Source organism: Perognathus longimembris, chromosome 23 (genome assembly GCF_023159225.1).
Source record: "Perognathus longimembris pacificus isolate PPM17 chromosome 23, ASM2315922v1, whole genome shotgun sequence".
Lineage (NCBI taxonomy): Eukaryota > Metazoa > Chordata > Mammalia > Rodentia > Heteromyidae > Perognathus > Perognathus longimembris.
Genome location: NC_063183.1, coordinates 11,551,008 through 11,569,013, shown reverse-complemented (window position 1 = coordinate 11,569,013; position 18,006 = coordinate 11,551,008). Strand labels below are relative to the sequence as shown.

The following is an 18,006-nucleotide window of genomic DNA, read 5'->3' as shown; positions in this document are numbered from 1 at the left end:
GGGGACACAGTGATCCTGAGGATCATGTGCCGGGCCACACTACAGCCCAGAGCCCTCCATGAGCTGACATCACCATCTGCATCACCACCACCATCGTCATCACCACCATCACCTTCATCACAATCACCACCACCACCACCACCACCACCACCACCATCATCATCAACAGTTAGTCCACAGCAATGAGAGCCATCATGCATAGACACAACTTCAGTCCTCACAGTCACCGATCATCCTCTTTAATCTGCCCAGATGTGGCCTTGCCTCAAACACAAAGCATGGACAGATGTGGGGAGAACTCAGTTACCACAAACAGCAGCTCTCGATGCCCAGTTCATCAAGGCCCCTGACAGAGCAGCCAGCCAGCCTGGCTGCCAGATATCTGGGAAGGTATCTGTTTATGAAAAGGGAGGGCCCCCCACACTCCCCATGCAGATGGGGTGCATGATGTGGGGGTTTCACCTTGTTGGAGAGAGGAGGACCCCCAGAAGTTGCCACTGCCAGAAATCCCACAGGCTCATCTCAGTGCCTCAGTATTTTCTGAGACCTAGAAAGTGACCCAGTGCTGGGCCGGTGTCTCCCTTCCTCCTTTCTTCCATTCAGGGAACATATGTGGCATGCCTATAGATCCCAAGCACCAGTCTACATGCAAGACTGGGGTGGAGGACTAAGCCAACACAGACCCCATGCCTGCCTGTGCCCAGGGTGCCTCGCTGTCCAGCCCTCTTCCGCTGACTTGCAACTGCAGCATGAGAAAACGAGGCCCACCATGGTGGGTGGCATGCCTTGCAGAGATCCAGGCCACAGACAGAACCCACAGGATGAAACACCGAGGCCACATGATCGGCACTCAGCCAAGGCCGGCGTTCCTATTTGATGCCAGGCTGTCTGCTGGCAGCTTCTCGCACCCAGCCTCCACACTCGCTGTATCTCTGGGATTCTTTTCTTTTTTACCCCCAGTCCTGGGGCTGGAACTCAGGAGCTGCACACTTTCCCTGAGCCTCTTTGTGCTCAAGACTAATGCTCGACCACTTGAGCCACAGTGCCACTTCCAGCTTTTGTTTTGAGTAGTTTGTTGGAGCTAAGAGTCTCGTGGACTTTCCTGCCTGGGCTGGCTTTGAACTGTGGTCATCAGATCTCATCCTCCTGAGTAGCTAGGATGACAGGACGCCGGTGCCTGGCTTGGGGATCCCTTCTGTCCAATGGTCCCCATGCAGAAATGGAGGCCAAAGAGGTGATGTTACTTGCCCACAGCTATCATGGCAGCCAGGATTTGAAGGCAGGCTGGTGGCTACAGACTCCACCTTCTCCTAACCACCCCCTCTGTGAGTCCTGGCTGGCCCTCCCTGCTGAGTTTAGATTGTTGCCCCACCCACCCTGGCCAAGTAGCATTGTCCACCTGACTCTCCCCAAGTCAGTCACGTGCTCTCTGTGTCTAGAATCTGGATGTTGAGCAAAGGATGGAGAGATGGCATTCTGAAAGCCCAGCTGACTAGCTCCCCACTCTCTGCCTCAAGTGACCACCAGAGTCATCCCTTCTCCTTTTCCCCTTGAGCCTGTGGCTTCCCTAGGCTTCTAGCAAGTTCCCTCTAGTCCTAATTCAGCAGGTTTGGCTGCTGCTGCTTGTGAGGGAGAATTCCCCTGAGACCACACTGCCTCTTTCATGACTGGGCTGGGGGCAGAGGGCCTGGTACTCACGAGCCATCCACTTTCTCCATGCCGTGGAAGAAACTGATGGAGTCGGATGTGTTTCTCAGGTTGTAGCACTTCTCATCAATGCACTCGGCTGAGCTCTTGTCCTCAATGTCCTTCTCCAGGGCGTGCTGTGTGTCCCGGTTATCCCTGCCCGGGAGAAGGATTTGTTCCCAGACTGAGCAACAACCTAGGGCCACCCCCCCCCCCCCACACACACAAGGCCACACCACAGGGGTGAGGTGCAGAGCCAAGCCCCAAAACCAAGCCAATCTCTGGGTTTCCAGGAAAGTGGGAATCCAGAGACAGCCCCATGCCTGGAGGCTGTCAGCCCCTCTTTCCACGTTGACATCTCTCTCCTCGTGCCCACTGCCACCCCTACTCGCACACACCCCACCCCCACCCCAGTCCAAACCAAACTCTCGCCTTCAGGACAGGGATAGGCAAACGTTCACAGCAAAAGCTCAAGAAGCCCAAATCTCAGGCTCCGTGTGTCACGTGAGCTCTGTTGTCACGCAGAAGCTCCCCCACATGATACCTAAGTGCATGGACACAGTTTTGCTTCAATAAAACTTTGAGAAGCACAGACAGTGGGCCAGACTCGGCTCTCCAGCTGTCCTTGGCTGACTGGACTTAGATACCAAATTGCACTTTAGCTAAAGTCTAGGTTAACCCAAATCACATCGCAAACAAATTGTGGAGAATGGTGCTGCAGAGCACAAAGGGACGGAACATAAGTAAAACCCAGCCTGTGACATCATGGTGCTCAGAGCTGTGTGAAGGGCTGAGGTCACCACGAGTGCAAAAGCAGACAAACTAGAAACCCCCAGGTTTTCAGGGACTGGAAAGCAGATGGTTAAGGCAGGCCCGGCCAGGGAGCGGGACCTGTGAGTGGGTGGAGCCCGGAAGTGGGTGGAGCCACGGAGCAGTGTCGGTGAGTGGGTGGAGCCAGGGAGTAGGTGGAGCTGGTGAGTGGGTGTGGCCAGGGAGAGGGCCGGGTCTAGGACCAGGCCCAGTGAAGGCTGAGTCTGGGTGGGAAGACAGTGGGTAGGACCAGGATTTGGGCCTTGGGACCTGAGCTGAGAAGTTTGGACAAGCCACTGTTTGCCAAACTCTAGACTTTTTTGACAACCACTTGCATACTTCTTGCCAAATACCAAAGTCACTGTTATTTTCCTCCTTTTCAAATCATCTTTAAAGCCTAAGTGCATTTTAAAGGGGGGAAAAATCACATTCCTGTTTTCAAAGGCAAGCAGTAACTCTTATCTATTAATAGAAGCCCACCTCAGACCTAAGTAGTTAAATGGACACTAAAGCCTAGCCGGCCAGCAGCTCTGGCCTCCAGAAACTTCTCAGCCTGAACCTTTTCTGTTTCTTTCTTTCCTTGAAAAAGATTAATCCTTGACAAAGACATACAAACAGGGGCTGAAGCATTTCCTAATCTCTTTGTGTCTGACTGTCTTTGCTCTCTTGGTTCTAGCAAAGCCTGATTCTCTCTTCCCCTTGTTTATCTTCTCTCCCCCCTCCCCAAGTGTGTACTGGTGTGGGGAGGGACGGGAGAGATGCAGGAGTGGGGAAATTCAGTCCTGGCTTGGGTCCCCACCTCTCAGAGCATGTAGGAGGTAGGAGGTCATGTCAGGGCAGGAAGAACCACCAGTCTTCCAAGCTGGAGAGCCCTGGAGAGATTGGGCCCCATCCTGCACTGGAATGAGGGGAGGTCCAAAGCGTGGAAAGCAGACATGTCCTGGCATTAGCAGTTAAGGCGGTGGGGGGCGGGGGAAGGGGGGGCTCCAAATCCAGCTGCTTTGCTGCCTGGCCCTTGCCTGTGAGGCCCTGCAAACAGGGAGCAGCCTGGTCTCCCCTTCTTGGTACAGGAGGATCGCAGGTCCAGCCAGGGCCAAGGGCCACGCTTGGCCCCTCCCCCCAATGAAGACACAGCCCCGTGCAGATGATGCAGCTGGCCCAGAGAACCAGGAGCCCATGGCCCAGCCCCTGCCAGTGCCGCGGCCTGAGCAGGTCGGCAGGGAGCTGCCTGCCTAATGGCCGCTGAGGTCCTCCCACCCCTCCAGCAGCTTGTGCTGCCTTCCTATGGCAAGACAGGGGCCACTGGTCAACAGCAACTCCTCAAACCAGCCTTTTCCCCACAGAGGGGGTGATTCCCCACCTGCTCCCCACTCCTTCCTCCCTCCACGTCCATCCGTGCCCCTCTCCTCACTTGCATCCCACAGCCTCTATCCCAGTACCCTCTGCCTTTCTCTGTGGCTACCCATCTCTCTCCAGCTGCCCCTCATCTCTGTCCATCTCCCTGTTCACGTGCGTGCGTGCGTGTGTGTGTGCCAGTACTAGGTCTTTAATTCAGGACTTAGGTGTTATCCCTTAGCTTTTTCCATTTAAAGCTAGTTCGTGCTCTACCACTTGAGCCACAGCACCACTTCCAGCTTTTTGCTAGTTCACTGGAGATAAGAGTCTCATGGACTTTCCGGTGTGGGCTGGCTTTGAACTGGGATCCTCAGGTCTCAGCCTCCTGAGTAGCTAGGATGACAGGTGCGAGCCACCAGGGCCTGCTTTGTCTCTGTGCCTCCATGTCAGAGTTCTTTGTCTCCTGTTTCTACTTCTCTCAGTGCCCCTCCCTCACAGCTCCTGTTTTGCCCTCTGAGGGAGGTCCAGGAACCAGCATGGCTCTGGTAGGGTTCAGCTTCCCTTCGATCACTCTGTCAGCTCTAAATCTTTCCCCTTCCCAGACTCTGCCCTCTCCTCACCCTAGCGCCATGTGCCTAGTATGGTGGTCACCTGGAAAACCAATCTCTCTTACCACAAATAACAAATCACACACACACACACACACACACACACACACACACACACTATTAAAGAAAGGAGAAAATGGAGAGCCCAGAAGGAACCCCATGCACTAGTGGTCAAGTGATTTTTTCCAACAAAAGTATCCCCAATGGGGAAGTCTGCCCACCTACCCCTACACCCCCCCCAAAGGGTTTTAGGACACCTGGGAACCTGCCTCACACCTTGCACAAAACCACCTCCCAATGATTCAAAGATGGAAAAAACCTGACACTGTAAACCCTCGAGGAAATGTGAGGAGACACTGCTTGATCCAGCAGTGATTAAAAAAACAAAAAACATTAGGGTTTAAATTTAAGGCCGTGTACACTTGCTTGACTGTTATGTCACCGTTTGATTCATGCCTCTGGCTCTGCTTTTTGCTGGTTATTTTGGAAATGGAGTGTCATCGCCTTGCCTGCCTGGGCTGTCCTCAAACCACAGTCCTCCAGATCGCAGCTTCCTGAATGCCCAGGATTATACAGGTCTGAGCTACCAGCACTGACTAGTAATGGGTTTTTCTTAAATATGACTCAGACAACACAGGCAACAAAAGCAAAACATAGGTTATAGCAAACTAAAAAGTTTCTGCATAGCAAACCATTACCAGAAAAAGAAAAAAAAATCTAAAGAATGGTAGAAAATATTTGTAAAGCATATATCAGGAAAGGGGTGAGTATCTAAAACATATCACAAACTTAGGTAGAACCGCTTAAAAGCATGAAAGTTACCAAATGTTTCAAATGGCAAAGGCTCTGGTGAGACTTTTCTCAAAAGGAGGCATATACAAATGGCCAACCGGTTCTTGAAAAAAACACACACAACATCACATTAAACCATAATGAGATATCACCTCATGCCTGTATAATGCTGTTATCAAGATGAAAGATAATCAGTGCTCATGAGGAGTGGAACAAAGGGCACTGTAGCATACTACTGGCAGGAGTGGAAGTTGGGTCAGCCATTACAGAAAACAGCATGAAAGCTCCCCCCTCCTCAAAAAAAACACACACAAAAAAACACAAAAATTAAAGCTAGAACCACCACCTGACCCAGTCATGCCACTACTGGGTATTTAGACCAAAAGGAAATAAGAATCAGGATGTCAGAGTCATCCTTACCCTTGTGTTCAGCCACATTATGGAATTATCCTAAGTGTCCACTGAAACATAAATGGATAAAGAAGATGTGGTGGAAAAACACAATGGAATATGACTCAGCCTTTAAAAAGGAAGAAACATCATGTTAAGTTAAATATAACAGGTATAGTGAACTCAAGTGCCCAGGATTCGCATTCATATGTGGAACCTAAGAAAGCTTAATTTCTGGAAGAGTGGAGGTTACTAGGGCCTGGGGGGAGGGGTGGAGTGGTGAAAAGATACAAAGTTTCGGTTAGAAGAACTATACTTAAGAGCTCTATTGTAGCAAGATGGTGTAATGAGTAATAATGTATCACAGTCATAGAGAGCTTAAGTGCCCAGAAGGCAAAATAAAATAAACAAATGAAATAGTGCATATGCTAATTCACTTATCTGCGTATTCTACAGTGTGTCATATCATGGGTGGTAAGTACATTATTTTTTATTATATCAGTTAAAATAAATCAGCACCTTTTTGTGTGTGTGTTTTTTTGCTAGTCCTGGGGCTTGAACTCAGGAGGGCCTGAGCACTGTCCCTGGCTTCTTTTTCCTCTAGGTTAGCACTCTGCCACTTGAGCCACAGTGCTCAAGTGGCTCACAGTGGCTTTTTCCGTATATGTGGTGCTGAGGAATTGAACCCAGGGCTTCATGTATACGAGGCCAGCACTCTACCACTAGGCCATATTCCCAGCCCCCAGCTTTTTTTATGTTTATGTGGTGCTGAGGAATCGAACTTAGGGCTTCATGCATGCTAGGTGAGCACTCTACCGCTAAGCTACATTCCCAGCTCCACTAGTGAGTTTTTAGAACAATAACTTCTGCTGGGTGCCAGTGGCAAGCCTAGCTACTCAACACACTGAGATCTCAGGGTTGAGGTTCAAAGCCAGCCCAGGCAGGAAAGTCTATAGACTCTAATCCCCACTTAGCCAGCAAAAAGTGGGCAATGGAGCTGTGGCTCAAGCAGTAGAGTGCTAAGCTTGAGCTTAAAGCTAAGGGGCTGGGCCCAGGCCTCAGGACCAGCACAAACGACCCCCCCCCCCCGTCCCCACCCCCCCCCCCAATAACTTTAGGGAAAATACAGGAAAAGACACTGGCCTATTGAAGCTCTCTTTTTGTTGACAGTGGCTTGTTTAAATACAAGTACTTGAGGTTCTTAAAGTGAGTTTATAGACCACAAACAGGTCATCAATGGACCATGGGGTGCCTTTGTTCAGCCCTGCTTTGGGGTGACTCCTCCCTTGACCCTGCTTTGCTGGGTTCTGCCACTCCCTCCCCCTCGCCTTGTGGACTCCAGGATAGCACCTTTTTCTGCACCATATGTGGGGTGACTCCCTCTTGTCCAGTCCTGGTTCCTCTGAGGAGCTGGGCTCCTGGCAGGGCAGGTGACTGCTCTTTCTGGCCAAGACATCAGGCGCCCAGAGCTGAGGAGCTGGCTGCCCAACACCTCCGGCCCCCGCCCACGGCCTGTGAGCCCCACGCAGCGGGAAAGGCAGCCTGGCCACCAGGGCCTCTGTGTCAAGGGTGAGAGGAGAGGAAGAACCAGCATGGTGGCTTGGCCTGAGAGCCTGAGAGGCCAGGACTGGGCTCCGGGCCCAGGTGGAGCTGACTCCAGGGATGAGGCCCCGTAAAGGCCCATGCCTCCCTTTAATTATGTGAGGCCCCCCTGGGCGTCATCACACCAGTTACGTCAACCCCCAAGAACAAAGTGGATTGCTTTTGAAGACTCCCAGCTCTAGGCGTCCACCAGCTCCCTCCGGGAATGCCCTGGCCCCTCACCTCATGGCCCCATGCCGTCTGACATCCCCAGGTTCAGAGCTGGCCTGGGGCCCCTGGGGGGAGATCCAGACTAAGCAAGGCCCCTGTGTGAGACATGAGGTGCAGGGAGCCAACGGCAATGTGCACAAGCGGCAATGGGCCAGGCCTGGAGATGGAGGCTTTCTTCTTCTCCCCTCCACCAACGGCCAAAAGAACTCCCCAGAGGCAAAGGGACCCATTGGGCTGTCCTCCAATCAACCCCAGCGGGAGGGGAGGGGAGACCCCCTTACCGAATCTGGACATTGACTCTTTGAGCTAAATTTCGCATCTGATCTTGGCAACATTTTAGCAAGTCAACTTCCTGGAATGGAAAAAAAAAATGGCAGAAAGAGCAGACATTGGCAGGTGGAAACTTCACAGGTCAGAGCACAGCCAGCCCTGCTCAGCCCACACTGGATTGCCCCATGACCCCAAGATCACACCACAGGAGGGAAGTTGTGGAGGATGCAGGTTCTTCGCCATTCTCCCTTCCCTCCTCTTTCCTTCCCTTTCTTTCTCTTCTCTTCCCTTTTTCCTTTCCTTGCCCTTCTCTCCTCTCCCTTTCCCCCTCCCCTTCCTTCTCTTCCATCCCTTTCCTTTCTTTTCTCTGTTCTCCCCCCCCCCCCACACCCTCCCCATTGATTTGGGTTTCTTTTGTTTTGCTTCTGAGACAAGGTCTCAAACTCACTGTGCAGGGATTCTAGGTATGCCTGGCTGATTGTTTATATGCTTCCAGATGGAAGGAAAGTCTAGCAGGAGCCGTGGGCTGTGTGTTCCCTTGAGGATTGTTGTATCATGAAATTAAGCAATGCAGGGCAAGGGGTATGACATGCTGCAGGAGCTGCATAAGCACTAGCCGCAGCCTTGCTGGTGGCGGAGTCACCATTACACCTGGTGAAGGTCCACAACTCCATCTCTCCTGCTTCCCCCACATCTTAACTTTCCATGGGGTGACATGTGCGACTTCGGGCCAGCTGGCCCTCCCTCCCTCCCTGCTCTGAGCTGGGCGAGCTTGGGGACCCCACTTACCCTGATGAGGTTTTTCTCCACGTTGTCATGGACCAAGTCAATCCCAATCCTCTTCTCCCGAAAGTACAGGCACTCGAGCGCCACCTGCAGGAGCAGCGGGGAAGCGCGTTGTCCCTGTGGCTGTGTGCAGACTCCAGCACAGGTGGCTCATGGACCTTAGCTGTCATGTCTAATGGGAGAAAACTGGCTGCAAGGAACCCTGGGGCTTCATCTCGGGGCTTTTGGGGGGGCATCCGCCTCTCCTGTGCCCTCTGGGGGTGTGTGTGGAATTCCATGGCTGGGAATGCACTAGGGCAGGAGGGTCAGGGAGAGCAGTGGGATGCAGCTGTGTGACCACACCGCTCTCATCTCCCCAGCCTTCCCCAAACCACACTACCAAATGGAGCGAAACACCATGGTGGCCAGGCACTGGCGGCTCACCCCTGTAATCCTCGCTGCTCAGGAGGCTGAGATTTGAGGACCAAAGTTCAATGTTAGTCCCAGGGAGAAAAGACCATGAAACTCTGATCTCCAATTAACCAGCAAAAATCACAAGTGGAGCTGTGGCTCAAGTGGTAGAGCAACCTTTTTTGCCTTTAGCAAAAACAAAAACAAAGGAAACCACCAGAGGCCAGGCCCCCCTTACACGTTCACATTTGTAATCCTAGCTACTCAGGAGGCTGAGATCTGAGGATCATGGTTAAAGACCAGCCAGGCCGGAAAGTCTCTGTGAGACTCTTATCTCCTATTAACTACTCTCTCTCTCACACACACACACGCACACACTCACAAAATGGAAGTGGTGCTGTGGCTCAAGTGGTAGAGTGTTAGCCTTGAATAAAAGAGCCCAGTAGGCCCTGTGTTCAAGTCCCCTGACTGGCAAAAAAACAAACAAACAAAAAAAACAGTAACATAAGAGTGAGAGGCCCTGAGTTTAGGTACTCAGCACACATGTAAGTGCACGCGCATGCACACACACACACAGGGAAAAAAATGACATGGGCTGTGATATAATACACACACACACACACACACACACACACACACACACACGGTGACCGGGTGGTCAGGAGGGACTCTCTAAGGAGGAGACAGGAAGTGCAATGAGGCAGGAAGAGGGAGTTGCAGATGCAAAGGCCCTGAGATCAGAGGAACAGACAGGAAGCCCCTGGGACTGGAGTGGAGAACATGCAGCTAGAGCAGTAGCACTATGGGGGTACAGGAAGGGGTACAAGAATTCGGGGATACAGATGTTAAATTCTGGAGCTAGTGGCAGTGGGGGGGATATCAGGATCCATTTGGCAGTGGAGCTCATTTGGCTGCTGGGGGGAGCATGGCTGGAGGGAGCGGGAGTCAGAGCCTGGGAAGGAGGGGTCACCACGGTGCCTCAAGAGGCAGCCTGACCTGCAGATGCAGCGCAGGACAGAGGGAGGCATGTCACAGAAGAGACATGTCCCTGGTTGCCCAGACCAGGAACAGCCGTGGGGCTGGCTACAGGAGGCCTGCAGGTCCTTAGGACCCCAGAGGCTCTCTGGGGAGCCCAGAGCAGCCCCCCACAGCCTGAGGGGGCTGAGACACAGAGAAACACGTTTCCTCAGCAGGACTCCCAGAAGCCTGGAGTCTATGCCAGTGCCAGCAAATGGGCTCATGGCAAACACAGGCCAGGTTTGGGAAAAGCGGCTGCTCACTGGCAGCCAGCAGCAACCATGGTGGCACTGCCTGCCCCGCACCCCAACCTGCTTCTAAATGTTCCTGCTGCTCGGTCACCTACGGGACGAAAGAGCCTCCAACTTGGAGATGGTCCCTTGCGGTATCAAGGAAGGTTGCAGGAGCCGGGCTGACGTCAGAAGAGGACACAATGCATAAGCCTTGACCACAGGTCAACTACTTGCCGCCCAGAGCAGCCCTAAGGGGCCCAGGTGACAGCTGGGAGCTGAGAGCCCAGGTGTCAGGATAGGTCATAGGAAGGGGTTGGTTTAGTGCCGGTTTATTGAGGGATTCCTAGATGCAGTACTCAGTCCTAGGCTGGCAGGAAGACAGGAGTCCACCAGCACAGACATATGAGGTCACTGCTGCCGTATGCTGGTCTTTTTTTGCCAGTCCTGGGGCTTGAACTCAGGGCCTGAGCACTGTCCCTGGCTTCTTTTTGCTCAAGGCTAGCACTCTACCTCTTGAGCCACAGTGCCACTTTCAACTTTTTCGATATATGTGGTGATGAGGAATCGAACCCAGGGCTTTGCGCATGCTAGGCAAGCACTTTACCACTAAGCCATATTCCCAGCCCTATGTGCTGGTCTTAAACACAAAATCACTGTCCTGGCTGAGCTGGCATTCTAGTCATCGGTAAGTAAACTATGGAGTGCATTAAAAGGCATATATAGGATGTTTAAGTATGTTTTCTAAGGACTACAATACACACATATTATGTGTCTTATGTACACATATACACGAGTACAGGAATAAGTAAGCATATGCCATTGTGTGTGTGTGTGTGTGTGTGTGTGTGTGTGTGTGTGTTCTGGGGATGGAAGGGCCTGGCCTCTTACTTGGGTCATGCTGCACTCCTTTTGGTTTTAGTTCATGTTTTCAGAGAGTGTCAGGTGCTAACTTTGGTCATCAGATCACAATTCTCCTCGCTCCACGTCTGGGGTAGCTGGGATTACAGGCATGAACCACTATGCCTGGCTTCACCATGTTTAAAGAAAGCCCCTAAACTCTCACGTAAACCTAGGGAGGAAACATCTAAATACACACACACACACACACACACACACACACACACACACACTTCAATTCAGTCTGGGAAATTTCCATTTCATGGATAGTATCCTGAATAGCCTCTGATTATATATTTTCTTCCTCTTTAAAAAAAAAAAAAAAGATCATACTGGAGGATCTAGCTGATGCCATCCTACAAGCTGCTCTCCAGTCCACGCATGCCCGGAGCAGCTGGTGGTGGACAGCCCGCCGGCCCCCTGCACCTGCCCCATGCGTGTTTACCTGCAGCGGACAGTTCACTTGCTCAGCGGCACACTCGAGCCGCCTCTTGATGTTATCCATGCTCTGGTTCTCAGTCAGAAGCCTATCCAGCTCGTAGCATAGCTCGGACTTCCAGAAGCCGATGTCCGACAGCCTCTGGCTCAGGTTCCGGGTGGTGCCCTCCTGCATCTGGCGTGTGAGCTGGTCCTTGTCCTGCAAGAGCCGCAGAGTGTCCCCGGCCAGCCGATTGGCCCAGAGGTGAGAGGCCTCGGCACCCCGGATCTGCAGGTCGTTGGACTGGTCCCAGTCATGGGTGCTGTAGCGACAGAAGAGCGCAGAGCGCAGCGAGGGCAGGATGGTGGGGGGGCGCCGACCCGGGCGGCACTCTTCGGGGCACGTCTGGGTGGTGGAGATCTTGTAGAAGACGCTGGGTCTCCAGGCATTGAGGTAGCGGTACCCGGGGAGGTGGTAGGGTTGGTAGCACTCCTGGATTAGGGGAGCCTGCATGGCAGGGACCAGTGAGCTCTGGCCACATGGTTTCTTGGGGCTACAGTAGCTGGCTGTCTGCGTGGTTCCAAGAAATTCCATCGTCCCCCACCTGCCCCACACAGGCAAAACTCTACCCAAGGGGCAAAGGCATCCTGGGGCAAGAGGAAAGGCCATACTTTAAAGGCAAGCTGTGCCTCTGTGACTCAGCATTGGTGTCATAAAGCCTGGGAGAGAGACTGAGCCCGGCTTCGGCTCACATGCTAGCTGAGGCCATGTTGTTCCAAGCAAAGTCCCTCCAGGGCTGGGGAGGGAGGGGAGCCACTAAGGACTCGCTGCCTGCACAGGGGGGTGAACGCAGGGTCTCACATTGGCTAGACAAGAGCTTTACCACTTGAGCACTCCCTCCTTTGGGCACTCCATCCCGTTTACCACCACCACCACCACCACCACCACCACCACCACCACCACACCACCAAGGCCCTGGGTTTGATTCCCCAGCACTGCTAAGAGGGGAAAAAAAAGTCAAGATATCCATCCATCCACAGAGTGAACACGAGTTTCCCAATACACAGATGTAGAGGCACAGAAAACGGCATATCTGTTCTTCTATAACAATGAAATCTGCACATTTCAGATGGAACTGGGCCCAGTGGGGGCAAATTTAATGCAGCGAGCTCAAGCAGCTTCCAGCCTGTTTGGTTAGCCAGCTGTCTTCTCTCTGTGTCCTCAAGATGGCTTCAGAATGGTTCAGTCCACCCATGCCTTGGAATAATACCAGCAGGGTGCTTGCAACAGCAAAATGAAGCTCAGCCGGGTCCAGCTGGCTCACGCCTGTCATCCTAGCAACTCTGGAGGCTGAGATATGAGGATTGCAGTTTAAAGCCAGCCCAGGCAGGAAAGCCTGGGAGACTCTTATCTCTAACAACCAAAAAGCTAGAGGTAGAACTGTGACTCAAGTGCAGTACAAAAGCTTAGGGATAGCATCCAGGTCCTGAGTTCAAGTCTTAGGATTGGCACGCGTGTGTGCGCACACACACACAAATCTTAACCATCAGACTAGGCAAACACAGCAATGGTTCCACTTGCACAACATTCTGGAGAAGAGGTGGTGGGTGAGGCTGGCGGCGAGGGGAAGATGGACAAGGAAAGGAAATAAGAAAATTGGGGTTCTGTGCGATAATCATGCTTCATATCCCTGATTACAGTGGACATTATTCAACTCTCCATAGTGGCCAGAGCACACAGAATTCTCTACTAGAAGAGTGAATTTTGTTGGACGTACATTATATTTCCATTCATCTGACTTTTATGAGATGTGGATTGTGAGTCCCACTGAGTGCTCTACCAGCTCAGCCTGGCCTTCAGTTCCAGCTTTTAGCTCATTAATTGAAGGTAAGAGTCTTTTGGATTTGTCGGCCTGGACTAGCTCTGAACTGTTATTCTCAGCCTCCTGAGTAGCTAGGATTATAAGCAGGAGCTGCTTATAACTCAGATATTTCTTTAAGCGTGAAATAATTTTGTGTAGTGTTGAAGAGTCTAAACTGAAATTCAGAGTTTCTCATTAGCCTTGGCTATTATTTATACCGCCCCAGAGAAACTGTCCTTATTAGAGATTTTTCCGGAAATACTGTATGTATGGGCAAACATATGTATAATTAATTTATTTACCATTAATGATAAATACCACAGGGTACATATCCTATGATGTATATTGTTAGCAGTAAATACCACACATACTATTTCCCACATAGCAATAGCACTTAAGGAGTATGCTATTTCAGGACATAAACACCCAATGCACTTCTTCCTTTTTGGTGCCCATGTAGTACTCCCTTGTATGGAGATGCCATTACTGATTTGACTGTTCCCCACGGCTGAGCATTCCAGATGTTGGCTTGTGTTGTTACAAACATCACTATGCTGGACTCCCTGTGTGGTTTAAGTCAGAGTTAGCAAGGTGCATCTTGAACACAGTAACGCCCTCCTCAGCTCAGTCCTGCACATACACACATACACAGCATCATCACAATCAAGATGACAGCATCAACCCCTCAGGGAGCCTCTTATGCCCTGTGTCCCGCATGGCCCTGCCTCACTCCAGCCCTGTGGTATCGTCCTGGGCCCAGGCTCACTCCTTTAGCTCTGTGCACTCTGCACATGTGTGAGCAGACCATCCAGAAGACGCGGCAGCAAAAGGCTTTCACCTGGATGTCTGTTGTCTAGCAGGGTCCCCTCTTATGGACATTCAGGGGTGCTCCTGTCTCCTGGACACATTCCTGCACAAGGCAGCTCCAGCAGAAAAGTTTGTTGGACTCCATCTCCAAAACAAACAGCAAAAACAGACAAGAAACAGGCTGGCGGTGTGACTCAAGTGGTACAGCTCAAGCTAAGTAAGCATGAGGCCCTGAGTTCAAACCCCAGTACCACCAAAAAAAAAAAAAGTTGGGACTGGGGATTAAACCCAAACCCACATCTAGCTTTGTGAACTACCCCTCAGCCCAATAATATATATTTTTGACAAGCTATTATGTACATATATACATATGTACTTATGGTATGTGTGATCTATGCGCATCTACTGCTGTCACAAGAATCCATGCCAGGGCTCAGCCAGTGAAGCAGAGGCCGCTTATGAGGTATGGTATTTGTGTTCTCAGACAGATGAATACATGAACTCTTCCACTGAATTCAGTCAACAGTAGCTACACACAGGATCCTGGAGATGTACTTAATACGCCCTTCCCTCCCTCCTCCCTCCCTCCTCCCCCCCCCCCCCCCCGTCCCCATCTTTTGCACAGGAGCAAAATGTAGGCCTGGGATTGAAGCAGATGACTGCAGAAGACAGACTCCGGAGCTCGCAGAAGGCTGGGAATAACTCCGATTCCGTCCGCCCACCACCGTGGAAAATTTTTCACCATTCATGCACCTCCAGAGCTCGCCTCAGAAGCCCTCGGGATGAGGGCAGAATCAGTTCCAGACTTACACCATTTGGGTCCAATCTAATGACGCTTTTTAAATGCAAATCCTAAAAATACAAAAAAAAAAAGTTTCTGGTAAATTTGTTTTGTCCTAGAAGGATCAAGAATAGTTTGAAAATTCTCAGCACTTGGCAGGGCACGGGGGCTCACGCCTGTTCAAACTCCATTATCGCCAAACAAATAGAAAGACAGTACTCAGTGCTCAACAGGGTAAAATTCACAATGTCAGGGGAAAAACACAATCAGTGGTTGGGGATGGGGAGGAGGTGAAGGGAAGGAAAAACACCCTAAGACGATTAGTAGACAGGCACATTTAGAAAGTTCTTAGAACTGTATTCCGTATGTGCAAGAAGTTACAGGAAAGATTAACCCACTAAAAGGAAACAAGATATTTTTGCAGGTTAGAAAAAAATTCCACTCCTAAATTCGCTTCCGTTTGCACACTGCCTTGATTGTAGATGGGGGCAGAGCTCCACCTACGGGTCAGGAAGAGAGCTGCAGGGGTCTCCTGTGCAGCTTGTGGCTTTGGCCACTCTCAACCTACAACCCTCAATCAACCTGGCCGCAAAGTTGAGTAAGCCTGACTCCGTCTGGAGCCAGCTGTGTCTTGGTGTCTTGCACGAGCTGCTGGCCCCAAGTAACCTCATGTGCCAGATGCCTTCATTCTCATTTTGCCACTCTACAAACTGAGGCTGAGACGGGAAGTGATTTGACCAATTCTCTGAGAGCTAGGGGTCAGGATTTACACTTTGTCTGCAGACATGAATCATAAACCCTTACCTTCCTCGGCCATCGCTGAAACTCAGAGGACCCCCCTCCAAGGCACTGGATAAATTGGGAAGGAGGTCCCAAGGATGCAGATTGGTTGATTGACTAATTATTTTTGTGGCACTGGGTTTTGGGACCTAGCACTTGCTAGGCAAGTACTCTCCTATTTTTGCTTTGTTTTCAGATAGGTTCTTGTGCTTTTGTACAGTCTCGCCTCAGACCTCAATCCTCCCAAGTTCACCTCCAGAGAAGGATAAGCATTTGGGAAACTCACAGATGCTGATTGAGAAAGTATAATCACGTGTCCTAAAACACTTGACCACAGATTTAAGCTTTAATACACTTTAAAAATGAATAGATTGCTTGAGGGGAAGGAAGACACTGTACAAAAGGGAATGTACTCATTGCCTGACCCATGTAATTGTAATCCCTTTGTACATCACCTCTCTAACAATAAATTAATTATTAAAAATGAATAGACTTTGGGCTAGGAGTATTATTCAAGTATTATTCAAGCAATTACTTCAAATCCCAGTACTGAAGGGGGGAAAAAAATAGGCTGCTGTGGAGCAGCTTTCTGTGTGGCAGAAATGGAGTGGAAAGCTCAGGGGATACCCATGTACCCCCTTTGTCCCCAGCTTCTCTTACGAATGGCATACACTAGGGTGGCACAGGTATGACCGGGTGAGCCAGCACTGGTACATTTCTTATCTTTATTTTGGGATGGTACGGGGGAGAAGAAGGAAGAGCCTGAGTGGTTTGGGGGGCAGTGAACTCTGTGGTAGAGGGTCAAATCCCATAAAATGGATGGCAGCAAGCATGACCCTGAAAAGAAGCTAGGCTGCGGTTAGTCTCCAGTGCCCCTTCTCCTGTGAAGTCTGTGGAGTTCTCGGGGTCCCCAGGCCTTTGCTGACTTCCGCTGACTGCTCAGCAATCTCCACCCACCCCTACCCTGTTCCAACAGTACTCTCTCCCTTCAGCCTTCAGGCTCCCGCTGAGATGGACGCCCCTGGGGATTTTCGCTGCTCTCATCCTCCAGTCTACTTTGCTATTAAACCCAGGGTCTCATGAATGCTAGGCAAGCAATCTATCACTGAGCTACACCCTCCATGTAATCTACCCACGTGCAGAGATCAAGGATGGAAGCTCTGGATTTTTGGGGAGGCCAAAAAAAAAAAAAAAAAAAAAAGCCTGTGAGAATCCATCTCCAAAATAACCAGCAAAAAGCTAGACTGGAGGCATGATAAGAGCACCAGCCTAGCAAGTGCAGGCCCTGAGTTCAAGCCATGGCACCAGCACAAAACAAAACTGGGCTGGAAGAATGGTTCAAGTCGTATTATTGTCTATTGGCAAGTTTGAAGCCCTGAGTTAAACCCCCAATACTAGGGGTGGGGGCGGGTAGACGAGACTTTAAAACAACCCAAGAATCCATAATGAAAAAAAATTTAATGAAAAAGTTAATATTTAACAGGAATGCAAGTTAACAGGATAATAGATAGATTGGGATTTGCAATTGCCAACATAACTGATAGAGAAAAGGAAACTCAGGCTCTCAGCAAACCGGCCCTGACCGTCTTTATTACTTACAAGTGGAAACGAGTTCCATTCATTGGACAAAGTGGGCGGACACCACCCTTACCAAGTGACAAAAATTCACATCCCCAGAGCACACTTTGTGGACCCACTGGGCAGTGGCCAGCCCACGCTCAGGTGTGTTCTGTAAAATAAAAAATTAATAAACAAACCTGGATCTGATAAGACAGCTGGCCTGCACTCTTCAAAAACTATCAATGTGGGGCTGGGGATATGGCCTAGTGGCAAGAGTGCCTGCCTCATATACATGAGGTCCTGGGTTCGATTCCCCAACACCACATATACAGAAAATGGCCAGAAGTGGCGCTGTGGCTCAAGTGGCAGAGTGCTAGCCTTGAGCAAAAAGAAGCCAGGTACAGTGCTCAGGCCCTGAGTCCAAGCCCCAGGACTGGCCAAAAAAAAAAAAAAAAAACTATCAATGTGATAAAACACTAAATAAGGGGTGGGCGTGCGGGGAGGAGGAAGGATTGCTGGGGACTTAAAAGGAGGCCGAAGAGACCCAACAAGTACTCCTGAATTTGGAATAGCTGAGGAAAGTGGAATATAGATAGGCTGCACCAATGTCACACTTCTTGGGCACGAGACTCCATAGTGAGGTCGTGGAGAACATTGCCCGAGCACACAGCTCCCGCACAACTTTACAGGAGAGCCACGCCCTCTCTGCACAGGGTTTGCGCGTGCGCAGTCTTAGTTCCCCAGACTTATTTCGCGCGGCCCAAGCGCTAGAT

General features: G+C 50.8%; 1 protein-coding gene across 1 annotated transcript in view; it reads right to left on the bottom strand.

The window, feature by feature from the left end:
* Tekt5 (tektin 5) overlaps positions 1-12,038 on the bottom strand; it is a 45,368-nt gene extending 33,330 nt beyond the window's left edge. The window contains exons 1-4 of the mRNA XM_048333083.1: positions 11,472-12,038; positions 8,493-8,576; positions 7,715-7,785; positions 1,699-1,842 (exon numbers count right to left, since the gene is read on the bottom strand). Coding sequence (XP_048189040.1) covers positions 1,699-1,842; positions 7,715-7,785; positions 8,493-8,576; positions 11,472-12,038 — 866 coding nt within the window. The remainder of the gene's footprint in view (positions 1-1,698; positions 1,843-7,714; positions 7,786-8,492; positions 8,577-11,471) is intronic.
* Positions 12,039-18,006: the final 5,968 nt, after the last annotated feature.